General features: G+C 43.1%; 1 protein-coding gene across 2 annotated transcripts in view; it reads right to left on the bottom strand.

Annotated features, from left to right (window-relative positions):
- LOC142557057 (putative ATP-dependent RNA helicase DHX34) overlaps positions 1-14,080 on the bottom strand; it is a 46,616-nt gene that overhangs the window by 6,672 nt on the left and 25,864 nt on the right. For both annotated transcript variants that reach the window (XM_075668620.1, XM_075668622.1), the window contains exons 13-17: positions 13,092-13,213; positions 12,253-12,414; positions 8,872-8,980; positions 7,508-7,650; positions 5,662-5,820 (exon numbers count right to left, since the gene is read on the bottom strand). In XM_075668620.1, the coding sequence (XP_075524735.1) occupies positions 5,662-5,820; positions 7,508-7,650; positions 8,872-8,980; positions 12,253-12,414; positions 13,092-13,213 (695 nt within the window). The remainder of the gene's footprint in view (positions 1-5,661; positions 5,821-7,507; positions 7,651-8,871; positions 8,981-12,252; positions 12,415-13,091; positions 13,214-14,080) is intronic.

Raw genomic sequence — 14,080 nt, 5'->3', positions numbered from 1 at the left:
ACGTAGGTAACCAATTTTCCCAGATGATTATCCTTCTGCGACCCTCCCCAACTGAGTCTTTTATATGGCCACAGTTACTGTGCAGCTGCGGTGAGTTGCAATTCGTTGTGGGAGTTGACATAGAAGTGCAGAATTTAATATGATAGATCTGTGGATTGTTCCCAAAGGCCATCGAACATATCGCTGCTGTTGATGGCCAGCACACACAACTCACACTGCTGTTTAACTGGGCTTATCTGCATTCACCAATTGGGCTGCACTCCTTGGGTATTGTGTCTGCAGGAATGGGAATCGGCGTATGGCACCATGTTACTGTCTTGTCAGTGATGGCAGGTGTGAGTTGCCTTGGAAGGGCCCCTAAAAACACGCTTGAACATTTAGTGAGAGACAGGCTCTTCAACAAATCCTGGGGAGGGGAGGGTCAGTTTGGTGGTTCGTGTTGCCAATACCCATGATGGCATCACGATCGTCTTCATCATCAGAGCCTGTTAATCGACCTGCGGCGCCTCCCGCAGATGCTGCTGCTCGTTTTTGCCTAATTAAAGCGACTTGCGGTGAATTGGGGCCTGTTAATCTATTACTTTCATATTCAGGGGGTGAAAAAGTATGCTAAGTCACTGGAAGCTTACTTTCTTCAAAAAATAGTTTAGCTTCCCTACCTTTAGCTCGAGGTCCACTCCAATGCCACCTATTCAAATACGTACATGTAAAACACAAATGCTTATACGAGCCCAACCCCATGTCACGGTTCGTTTATGGAAAGCGACTTAAAATAATATCGATATACATGTTTTCTATTCAAGTGAAGGACGAGAGCATTTGATTTCAGAAGTGAAAGAAGAATGTATATTTACATAAAGAAAGTGGAAAGAAAACGCACAAACAAAGGATAGAAAAACAAAAGGATAAAGAGCACTCCACACTGCTTATAACAAACGCAGTTCTCATTAATCAAAGTCAACGCTATCCAAATCCGATAGTTGTTAGGTGTGTCCGAATACACAAGGACAGTAGACTGAGAGCGAGGTGCGGCTCACGAACAGTTCTGGCACATGGTCGCATAGGTTAAGAGCACCGAGCCGTCGTCGACGGAGGGCACTGGTCGCTCCTTGAGTGAGCTCCAGGTCGTCGCGTGATGGGACCTTGTACTGGCTCAGGAGGTTAGGCAGTCCAGGTTCTGTCTGTGGGAATCTGGAAGCTCAAGCCCGTGGCCCGATAGCTCACTCCAATCACGCGGTGGGACCTTATCCTAGCTCCAGAGGCTAGGCAGTCCAGGTACTGCTGGTAGGAGTCTGGAAGCTCAGGCCTACGGCCCGACGGCTTGCTCCCGGCGGATGCCGACTTCTTCGGCGCATTTGCGTCCGAACACCACCACGCCATTCAGGGGTCTCCCCTCCTCTTCTTCTTCTTCCTTCATTTTCTTCTACGTCACCCACTGTGTACGGCCCTTAACGGTTCCTTTCTTCTTAGTGTATTGTTTTGACGGCGCGTCAGATATCATGCACGTCGCTTCTTCGTCGTTGGCTTCTTGCGCCCACCCATTCGCTCTCGATATTGTCTTCGCCGCACCGCGCCCTTTATCAACGACACTGGCTTCGCGCACTGTCACTCACTAACACACAACACCCCGGGACTGATCTGAATTAAATTTGTTGCATTTGCAAAAGAAAGTTAAACTCTAGTGACTATAGGAAGCAGAGTTTTGATTAAGGGCCTCAAATTTTTCACAAAAGTTCACGAAAACAGGTATATCTAAAAGTAATTGAAGCACAAAGTTTACAAGTTCATAACTCTGCAACAAAACAGATATCGCAATTCTGTAAACTGCATATGTTGGAATATCTCAAGCAGACAAATTTGATATATGAATTTGCAGCTTAAATGAACTTGTTAAAATGTTTACAAGGGTTTTTCAAAAGTTATACTCGTACATTTGTGGTATAATATATCAATTTTGTTCACTTAAGACATATTTTGTGCAGATTAAAGAACTATTATACTGTTTTTCATTGCCGAGTTAGAGTTGGCAAACTTATAGTAATATTTTTTGAAATTTTGCTATTTCTGACACTTTCTGGAAAAAAATAATAAACAACCAAAATATAAAAAATCTCCTTCCTGCAGTCACTAGATGTAACTTTTTTTTTAAATGCAACAAACCTTATCAAATTTTACACAGTAGTTGCTCGGAACAACTATTTCTCCATTTTCATGTATTAGTTGGGTAGAAGCCCCCAAGGTAAACGTTCCTCTTAAGGCTCTTTTATTTATGTAAATAGCCTGCAAGTACAGATTAAGTGGGCTGTGCATTCCCACCTGTTGCACGCAGGGCGCAGGGTTGATCTTATCCATTTGATTTTAAGCAGCAATTACTTTGCGACATTTAGGTGAATGTGGTGCAGACATGTGCTATCATGGCTGTTAAGGTTGCACGGCACGCGAAACTTGCACACAGAATCATAATCAGGTGTTGGGCAGCAGTTGCTGCTCTGACAAAGACAAGTCCTTGTGCCAAATATTGACCAGTGTTTGGATAAGCGCTACAAGTTACAAAGATGTAGTAGTGCCCTGGCCTGAATTTGTTGTCCCCGTCTTGCTTTTATGCTTCACCTCTGTAGCCAGTGACAATCTAAGACGCAGTGGAAAATGTAGTACACCACTGTCGAACTTGGAACAGAATTTGTATAGATGCACCAGCCAATTATGTTCGCCTATTTCTTTGATGCCATGATGGAAGCAAATTCCTTTGAATATTCGTGTCTCTTGAAAAGTATGTTTTAAAACACACAGGCACATAGGGCAGGTGTGTTGTCATTTTGTGGGTGAAGCTTCTGCTAAGTTCTTAGGTTCTCAACAAGCGTAATCACTATGGTAAAGCACTAGCCCACTGTCATGTCTAGGTTATTCTTGACCTCGTGGATTTTTGCTTAGGTAAGTCATAAATGGCAGAATACCAAATTTACGTGCGTATGGCCTGCACCTCCACATTTGAGCGTAAAAGTTTGGGGAAAAAAGCTCCACTAAATGTCATACACATACCCACACACTCGCTAGCTTCCGTGAGAAGCTACTACATGGTACTTGTTACCGTCTTGCCCACGATGGCATCGTCATCGCCACTGTATCCCGCAGGATCATGCATCCAGTGAGCTTCAACACTATCAGCTTTGCTGCAGCATGTTCCGCATGTTACGATTGGGAAGCACCTGATGGTGCGTACTCTGGCCTTCAAGCTCCAGATGATTGCACCATCATCAAAAGCTTCACGGTGAGAACAATCTCAAACAGTATGGATGGCACAGAAGAAGACCAGCTTTGGGAGGGCACCAATGAGGTGAGCTCACCAAATGACGAGTGTAGTGGAAGTGATAAGTATGAGTGAATAAAGGCTGTCATAGTTGGCTGCCAGTGGCTGCGTTATTCTGCATAGCAGTCCGAGTGCACTTCGAGGCTTTAGTGAGTAGCCTGCCTCAAGTAAGGCTCGCATCCTGTGGGAAAAAGAAGGGCAGTTTCATCCGAAAATGAAGCATTGAAAGCTATAGCAGGGTTTACCAATGCGCTGAAGGCATCTCGGAATGCTGACGTGATGGGGAGCGCCACCAGTGGCGTAGCAGGTGTCGCACCTCAATAACGCACTAGATGAGATCAATGAAGAGATAGTGTTTATTCGGCGCCCAAAGAAGCTACTATCAAATGCCTTTTAATGAAGTGCCTGGGGCCTCCGGAATCATTCGTTATACAGGTCACTTCGCTGTAAAGGTCACACACCACACAGCTCACAACAGAACTGGGACAGAATTATTCTTTCGTTCTACAGGTCACTTCGTTGAAGAGGCATTTTGTTGAAGAGGCATTCGTTGAAGAGGTGCTAGACTGCATTTGACAGATTTGGCTATGCCTTCATTGCCAGTTCCACTCGGACCAGTGTGTGCACCACGGTCTGGTTTGCACACAGCTACTCAGCAGGGACGCTAATGTGTGTGCACACAACGCACACGCCAGCAGTAGGAGGCTGAATGCTGCCCTGGCTCCGGCAGAGCCAATTGAGCGAAGCGTGACTTCGTTGCTTCTGCAGCCAAATGCACATCTCTGTGGACCTAACCCTCCACGTGTGGGCCATGTATGTACGTCAATACCGTCCCAGTACGACGGCAGCGGTGCCGACGGCACTGGCGTGAATGTGCCTCGGGCATCCGTATACTAACTGCTAACAGAATAAAATTTTTTTAAAAAGTGTCGGTCTTACACAAGTAAATAGAGTACATTGACTGCACTTTCCTATGGGGGAGAGGGCAAAGGGACCCTGATAATCTGCAGTTCATCACTTGCGTATGTCTACACAGTTCACTTCAACAGAATGAGTTCTACAGAAACCTGCAAGAGGGAGGTAAGATTATTAAAGTATATTGATTTTGCTTCATAAATTTTATGGAACATGTGTGGTTAATCATCCTTATTACAGTTAAAGTTGTCAGTTTCCTGCGTGGCCAACTTCCTCCTCCCTCCCTCACCTCAGTTGATACAGTAAGCACCCCAAGAATTTCAGTGGCTGTGCCAGATTTTAGATCCAGATCAGGATGAACTTTTCTCAAACTGCACAAGATTATATTCAATAACAAATTATGGGTTTTCTTTGTAGCTTCATACTACGTTCAAACAGACAGCAGCTTTCCCTCTTATGCACTTACATTTACATACATCTTTCTAACCAATTACTTTCTCACGACCTGGGATCTGTCGTGATAACTTGGCCAGAACATCTGTGCACCGGCCTACTACTCCAATAGCTGACACCATATTGTAAACTGTTCCATCTGGAGACATTGGACACTACATCAGTCTTTTTTAGAGTACAGCTCTTAGGTGTTCGTTTCTGCGGTGAGCGTTGGCGTTGTCCCTCCGTAACTGAGTGAACGAGACAGTGAAAGATGAAAGCGAACGTGGAGTACAGCGTGAGAAGAAAAGCGTAGTGCCACGCAAGACGTGCGGCAACCGCTACGAGATGGCGCCAGAGGAGCGTGCTGTCGTCTGTTCACCGATGGTATGTGGTGAGTGTGTCACATGATACCACATATGGAAGCAACGCGCTGCATGAGCAGAGGTCTGTCTGCGGCGGCTGTTGTGAACCGCACCCACGTGTCACCCACGCGCTGCCTGTTGTGACCTCCCAGTTAGCGAGGCAGTCGCGTCCCGCTTCACTTCGATTGCAACGTGCCGCACGAGACAGATTGTCCGTGCCAGCCAATATAAAGCGGAATGAAAACACGTACGGAGCTGCGCTAAAATTGCGCATTAGGGAGTATCGTAAACGTCGGTGAATTTTTTTCATACTATAGTCGGCATACTCAGACTTCTGAAACTACCCATGCAACAGGGCAATCTCATTTGAAAACTTCAGGGCCAGTATAACGTAAGGATTCCTCTTACTTGATTCTATTCCTTTCCTATCACCAGCCGCTCATGGCTACACCGATCCCCATGATAACATAGATGGAGCACTGTTCAGACTACTTATGAAGCATGGAAAGAAAAAGTATTGAAATAGAATTGTTACATTTCCTGGGCTCACGTGACTGAAGTACTTACCACCTCATGCTTCCCAAGCCTTTACTCAGCTAAAGTTTTTTTTTTTAATCGGAAAACTCCTGAGTTACATCATACCTTGCGACGTAGACTGGTGTGTCTTTCTGTGCTGGAATATCTCCGGCAGCGTCAGCCGCAGCTCCCTGTTGCACTCCTTGCAGAAGTAAGCCTTTTTCAAAGGATCATTCTGCTCCTCGCCTGCTACCTCCTCTTCTGCCTGGGGGCAGCTTTCAGCATCTTGGAAGGCAAGGAGACACACTTCAGGTGACTACTTTTGGTGACTCCCACCAGCCATAACAGCACAAATTAAAGTACTGACAAATTTCAATGCGAAGTGCTAAGAACTTCACTGCTTTAAAGAATTTAAGAACTCTTGCGGATGTATTCTGGAAAAATATTTTAAATTAAATTTCAATAGTATGCTGCACTTTACGATCAGATGAAGGGACACCAAATTAGTTTTGCATCAGTATTCTTTAAAGACTCTTATGTTCTCTCTTCTCATGAAAAAGGCTTAGTTAGTAGCAGAGAAAATAAATGCCAATGTTCCCTCGACAGGGATTCCTTTTTGTGACAAAACTTCAGCCCTAGTACATCAAATGCCAGCGTTGTAGATTTCAAAGTAGTATTTTCTCATACTTGGTCCAATTTGGCACTGAAAATCTTATCTGAACTTTCTCTTTAATATGCAATGCAGTCTTTCTTCACCAATAAACAGTTAAATAGAGCTGAGTAGATTCTGTAAAAATCTGTTACGTTGCGGTGAGATAGTGCAGGAAATTGAGAGTGGTGTCGCCACCTGCCTTTAATTTTGTGCCTTTACTGTCTTACCGAGCCCCTTCTCACAGTAACAGCAGTTGTTTTGCTACATCGGAATCATGACTGAATAATTAGCTCAAGATTCCTCTTTGGTGTCGCTTTAATACCCTATGTTCCCCTGTTCGAGTGACTCAAAAGAATGTCATGAGTGAGTCTTCTATTCATACAGGTTAGTAATCTAGTCAACAAGTTTGATGCCTTGTGTCAATGATAAGTTAACACGTTTCACTGCACTGTGGGGCCACAAATCTTACGCCTCGCTTAGTTCTATTGTCTTCAGTCTCGCAGCACACATTTGAATATACGACTTGTGTTTGAATTTTTCAAAACTATCCTTCCTGCACTTAAAATTATTTATTTTCAGTGATGCTTACTGCTAGCTTCCTCCTCTCCCCCTCTGCTTAGTTGGTACACTGAGACACACACACACATTGTGCAAAGCGAGCCTTGCAAGCAGCCACCACTACTATGAGTGAAACAGTGGCACGGGAATTTGTAGAAACGCTGACAAAAGAGCCCAATGTATTAAAATACATTTGGCCAAAACAGCTAGTCGGGTGAGTTAGGTTAGGTTAGTGCACTTTTATCAGCGTTTCTACAAACGTCTGCTTCACTGTTTCGCTCATAGCGGTGACTGCTTGCAAGGCTCATTTGTCCACTGTGTGTGTTGAGTAATTTTAATCTTCTGTCCATGTTTAGCAAGTGCATATTGTGCTTTATTATGACTGACCAATTCAGCTGTTTTTGGCGACCAGCTGCCAATGTCATCTAGTATCATTCACCTCATTGCTCATTTACGAATGTCTCACGTGCTGCAGCACAGCACAGCGCATGGCAACGTTTGTAAGGAGCCTCTTTACTGTCAGCAACAAGACAAAGCTCTCTAAGAAAAGAAGGTGGAAGTTTTGAGCATTACAAGTATGGGAAAGTGTTTCAAGGCATGGGCAGAAGGTAGACTGAGTCGGTGCTGAGTGCAGCAGAGACAGGATAATGCCAGAACATTGCCCCAGTTTTGGTCTTCTGCTGCTGATAAAGTTTATCCAGATTGCTGGGAAACCAAGCTGCTCGGCTAACTTCTGCATGGCTGAGAGTTAGCTAGTCATACCTTTGGTGATTAGGTTGTCCTTGTCACAAGAGTCCAAGTGAAGAACAGCATCCATAACTGCGAACGGGAGCTCCGTGTCACATAGGGGGCACTTGCATGTTTTGTTCATGAGTGCCTCCTCAGGCATGCTGATTTCTTCAAGGCTGTCATAAAGGGTAGCCAAACAGGATCAAAGTGGTTCAACAATGCTGGTTATGTTTTAAACTTCAGAACATGTGTGACAGCTATACACAATTTATGTTATGTATGACCACTACGCATGAATTGCAGAGTTTGGAGTGGTATTGATATAAAAATTTCATTTTTAAGGCCTTGCAAACCCCTTGCAATCATAGACATTGCACAAGGTGCCAAACACGTTGTTCAGGAATGCTTTCCTGAAGTGGTTGTTGGCATCTATCTAGCATTAACAAGCGTGATTTGCAGGATATTTGTAGCATTAAGCATTCTCTTCATCATTCACTTTGATTTTTTACTCTTCTTTCGCATTTTGCTTCGGCACAAAGCACTTCAGCATGCTAAGGCTCCTGAAGACCATGTTTGGCTATGTTTGCTTTGGTGGTTGCTATGGTGACCGGTGGTATTACACAACTATAATGCACGCTATCCGATGGTTACCCGGCCAGATGTCACTGTAAAAAATGTTATTGCAATTATAATGCAAACAAGAACCATAGTGTTCCAGTGATACCGCGATGCGCTGTCCCGAAAACATGCATGCGGTAGACCAACAGCATTCGCACATATAAGACTGCGCAGGCATGCATCATAGTACCAGTAGGTTGACCACTCGGACCAATCTGCACACTCATATCATTTCCCATTAATTTGGTCCTTCTTCTAGGCAGACATTCACCCTCTCCTGTGTGTAATAATCTACATCCTCTACGACCCTGAGGTGCAGGCTTTCCTGCAAAGCTTATCTGTTGCATTGGTTGAGCTTGCCATGAACAAGTGAGTCAAAGGAGGAAAAATACAAATCTCATGTTATATTTGTAGCATGGTCCCAAATATGACGCAAATTGCTGTGTTAAGCTAGCTAACTTCACGAAAAAAAAAAAGTAATAATGCTCTGAAAGGCTGTGTTTCCAGCACAGGTGAGACGTATGATGGCTGAGCTTGCCAGGTATCGATGGGTCAAAGGGAAAAAGAAATAATAATAATCTCATTATATTTGTAGCATGGTTCCTAATAAAATGTGAAGTACTTTCTTAAGGTGGCGATTTCACAAAAAGAAAACAAATTACCCCTTTATATTTTTGCTAATATCGTATATTCCCCAAAACACTTAAAACTCAGTTCAGCAGTGCACAGGGGTTTGACAACAATGAGCATAACCAAGGAAATAGTAGCATGACTCGTACCACCCAAAGGTGAAGTAGCTGCTGATGAAAACTCCTCCTTTCCTCGGATTCACTTTAAAACGATCTTCAGACAGGTGGTCTTCATTTTCTTGTGATAGTGCACGGAATGCTGTAATGAAGAAGGCTGCTTTCAAGCTACTGTTGCTGGTGCAGATTGACAGTGCTAGCATACGTACAGGCAGTACGCACTACAAAGAGACTGAACTGGTCTTACCTGGCTGCAATTTGAATTGAAAACACCTACCTTTTTCACTGCATACCAGAGACACTGCATTTTAACTAAATTAAATCAAATTATGGGGCTGAATGATTAAGAAACTTCACCGTGTGTCATGAGATGCTGTGGAAGAGGGGCGAGCTCCAGGTTTATTTATTTTGATTGATTGATTGATTGATTGATTGATTGATTGATTGATTGATTGATTGATTGATTGATTGATTGATTGATTGACTTGTATGGTTTAATGGTGCGAAGGCCAGTTGTGGCCAAAGAGTGCCAAGCAAGTAGAATTATACTGACCACCTCGGATTCTTCAACGTGCACCTAAATTTAAGTAGATGAGTGCCCTTCGCATTCCCTGCACCCATTGGAATGCTGATGCCATGGCCAAAAATTTAACTCGCGACCTGGTGCTTGATAGCATCTGTACTTGAACTAACATTTCATTTTGAAGAGCCTTCGGAGAATCCACAGCATACAACTACGTCCGATGGTCAGTTTCAAAAGACAAGCAGCAGGAAAGCTTTTCTGGAATCATAATGCTTGGTGGTACCTTTGTGAGAGAGAAAAAATGGTGGGGTGCCTGACTGCTAGGTGTGTTTGAGTAGCAAAACCTTACAGGTTTTGCTACTCTGTGAGTGGGACTTCACTTGAAGGCCATTCATTCGTAGCCAACACATTTGAGCCTTAGCATTAAGCTAGACCACCACGTTGTTGTCGGTGTAATTATTAAATGTTTCACTAGCACGCGAGACAAGCAAAGCAGAAGCATTTGTAACAACAAATGGCTTTAGAGCACATGCATTTTGATCTACTGTCACACAATAGGCTGGATTTTATAAACATTCAAGATATGCTGTAATAGACAAAAGTCCGTAGCCAGAAACAGTTCAGTCGTACCTTGAGTTATGCAATGAAGTCGCATTTGAAGCAAAATTCTGTTTGTTATATCCAATATTCGTCAGAGCATAATTGTTGTTATATCTGATTTTTGTCTGAAAAATTGGCACCAACTTATCTGCTAAGGGCTTTGCAACAGAATTAAAAATGTAAACTATGACAAAACACAAAAACAAAACAAATTGGTGGTCTCAGTGGCTGAAGGTCATATTCTTGTGTGTTTAAATGACTTTAACATAAAGTGGAGCACACTTAAAGTTACTTTTGCGGATGTTCTAGCTTTTTACCAGATATTTAGCTACGTGCAAACAAAAATTTGCTTTGCTATAACTGATAGTGTGTCAGGTCCTCCATTTTTGCTTCATTAAAGATGACAATTCATTAATTTTTTTTTTCATTTATTTATACTGTCAGCCCCGGCAGGGCTACTGCAAGGTTGGAAAGGAAAAATAGACATTCTAAAACATAAGGAAATCCCATTACACAAACAGCTAGGCACGAACAACATGACTAGAAAGATAAATAATCACGGGAGAATCAAATCACTTCATACTAAGACAATGAAAACAAGGATACCACGACACTATCAATGCCTTAGAACAGCACAACATTTAGATTTTTCAAGAACGAGTTTATACATTGAGACACGTTGTATTCATTTTTGTTATATTGAGGTTGAAGTGTAATTGTTATTCAGTTGAACCCACTTATAAGGATACTGGTTTTGACAAATACCAATATATTGGATATATCAATGAGTAGTCAAACGTTTGTACGTGTTCCATAGGAAAATAAACTGCTTATTACAATGCTACCACGTCCCGTTTTCCGCTATAACAACTAAATTTGGCTAAAAATAAAAAAAAGGGAGTTCCTCAGCCACAATCACCTTTGTCACACACCCTGCACGGCACGCCTTTGTCGAAATGCCGCTTTGCCACACTCGTCTTTGTGCCGTGAACCAAGCATGTTTCACCTTTGTGGTATCATATCACTGGCCTGGTACTCCCCCCTCCCACCTCCTTTCCACCCTCTCTCTGATGTCAGAGGGGTGGAAGGGAGACGGGAGAGGAGCTGTGAAGGTGTCATGTGGGTTGCATGACACAGAGGCAGATGTGGTGAAGTGGCTTGAGTTCTTTTTTTTCCCTCTTTTCCTAGATTTTCCTAGGTCCCTAGATTTTCGGTTCCTGCTCTCTTCAGTGCAGACATCCAGTAGCCAGATTTCATCGTTACAGCCAGTAATGCAGCATGGGAACATTGTAGTAAGCGGTATCATTTACAATAGAATACACACAAACGTTCACAGTGCCAGGGCTGCTCATTGTAACAACTGAGTATTGTAAAAACCGGTAATGCTATAAGTGGGCTCCACTGTACTTCTTTCTGTCTAATTAAAATGTTTACATGTTTGTCCCCTCTGCTTTCTTTCATGCAACATGGTTATTAGAATTAGTGGTTATAAGAATGGGATTTTCTTGGCACTTGAATATTGTTATAAGCGGTTTGACTGTATGAGGTATTGCATTATTTCAGTGGCCTTTTCTACATCAAAACAAACTTTCATGAATGCATTTCGTCCTTTCGTAGGGTGTCAGTATACACAACTAAATATCTATCCAAGCAATGAAGAAATCATGCTGTCTTTGGATACAGTCGACTCCCATTAATTCACCCCTTGCAGTTCTAGATGTGGTCGAATTATTTGAAGGTTGAATTAACAAATGGCAGAAAAATAAGCTAATTAATATCTTTTTGTTTATTCGTTGAAGTAATCTGGTAACGTCTTTTTGCTTCTTGCTCTTGAAGTGCGGCTCAACCAGCATGAGACGAAGAGCACCAACACGTTTAAGAACTGGCTCAGCATGACATGACACAAAACAAGTGACAACGAATGGCTCCACAGGTGGAAGGAGCGTTGACCACTAAAAGACAAAAATAAATTCACGTAAGACAGCTTCACACCTAGGGAAATAGTAACATTGTCTGCTGAATTTCTCTTGCATTTTTAAGCTTGTAGTAACCGCTGTGCACATGAGAGGGCACCAGTGCGGCTCAGTGGATTCAAATTAAGCTAAAATTCGAATTAACCGAGGTCAAATTGATCGGAGTTGACTTATATGCTTCTCTGGGCTTCCCTTTTCCCCATATATTTTTGTTGCTACATCTGAAATCATCATGCTTCAAAATAATCGTCCTGAAATACAGCTGTAGATCCTTTCACGATGTGTGGGGCTTGTCTGCCATTTGTCTGGCTTCCCTACCTTGAGCACCAGCGTAGAGATGCTTCACGTCAGCAGGCAGCAGACGCTTCACCGTGTAGGCAATCTCCGTCTTCAGCACGGCGTCATATCTCTTTCGCAACTGCTTCTGCATGTGCCTCACCTTTGAGCTGGGCTCTTTTTTTTCCTCGGAAGACAGTGTTTCTGCAAATGAAGTGTGACGATTGGGGACAATTTTCTCGCATGCGTTAAAATATGTAATGAACTCGCACGTCGTATGAGAAAACAAACCAATGGACGAGTTCTCAAGCAAACAGCAAAAGCTTGATGAGATTGTGATACACAGGCTGCGATACACATTTTAGTTTCCAATGCTTCTTTGTCACAATGAGCCTCAACTGCATCTCCACAAGAAAACATAAAAGAGAACATCCTAATTGCTTTCAGGAGGGCACAGTGGCTACACAAACATGCCCCTCAGGAAAGTGTTCAATGATACTAATTGTTCAACAGTAAAGCTACTTGTAAAATATTAAAGATCCCAACAGAAGTGAAATTTGAGTAATTTGGCAATGCCTCTTTGTTGAACTGTAATGTGCACGAAAGACGCAGGATGTAGGCAGAGTTAACAAACAAATGACGACTTGCAACTCGCCAAATAAAGTGAGTTGCAAGTCAGCCCTCATTTGTTAACTCTGCTATTGTCCTGCATCTTTTGTGCACGGTTGCAGCACAAGAATGTCATATTCGAATCTATGAATCACAAGTAATCGTGGCTTAAAATCATAAATTCTGTGTCCCCTCTCGTACTGCACCCGACTGCACAGCTAATGTGGTACAAGCTCCTGCAACATGGTATACAGGATTTAAATAGACTGTACCTTCCAGCATGTAGGCAACCAGTCTCTCATAAAGGCTTCGTGCGGCAAGGACCTTAAGCAGAAGTTGCAGAGCTTCATCCGGGTCAGGAAAGGTAACTTCAACAAATTCGTCAAAGACCAACCTTGCAACGATGAGAAAAGGTAAACAGCAGGCACACAGGTTACAATCCCATCAACTTACAAAATCGTCAGAAAAATGCATTTCTTGTAAGAGCAAGCCTATTATCAAAAAATCTATCTTTTAGAGGAGAAGTTGGGCATACCTGAAGTTTCCCAAGTCAAATACATGAGGAATGCAGAAATGTTTGATTTCTCACATTACTCCGGAAAGCATAGCTCATTCTTGTGCAGCCCTTAAAGGCCATTTTCTTTTGTGTAAATTCATATTGCATTTGCCTACACTTTTCAGTACACTAACTTTTCACTCAGTACATATTGCTGCATAGGCTGCATAAGATGCAATAAACTGTATGCAACTCTCGAATAAAATTTTAGCTTTTATATGGTCAATTTCCTATTCTCAGTTTCCTCAGGTACCAGCAAGTCTCCTCCTGGGTCACTGCATGCCACATTCAGAGCTATTGCCCGCAATGCTACTGCAGTAAGCATCTTCACCTATCTGTTTCACATCGTGTGGGGCGTAGTGTCATTGAAAGCATACTGCATGCATTTAATAGGGGATAACCCAAATGCACCGCTATTCCCTGCTTCAGGCGGCGCGGAGTGAGTGTCATCGCAGGCATCGCATTCTGGCGTTGTCCGCCAGCTCGATTTTGTTTTGGTTTCCATTTGCCATGCTAAAACACTATGCAACAGGAAAACAACAATGCGCGTCTCGAGACTTCCTGCCAAAATGCCCCACTTCAAGGAGCTGCTGACCCATGCCAAACTTAAGAAGCGCAAACTTAAATTTACAGAGGCTGTGTAAATGACAATGCGCATCTCGGGCTGCCCGTGCTTGGTGCGGGTCGGCGTCTCGTGCTACAACG

This window comes from Dermacentor variabilis, chromosome 9 (genome assembly GCF_050947875.1).
Source record: "Dermacentor variabilis isolate Ectoservices chromosome 9, ASM5094787v1, whole genome shotgun sequence".
NCBI lineage: Eukaryota > Metazoa > Arthropoda > Arachnida > Ixodida > Ixodidae > Dermacentor > Dermacentor variabilis.
The sequence above is the reverse complement of the archived record's forward strand: the minus strand, read 5'-3'. Positions and strand labels throughout refer to the sequence as shown.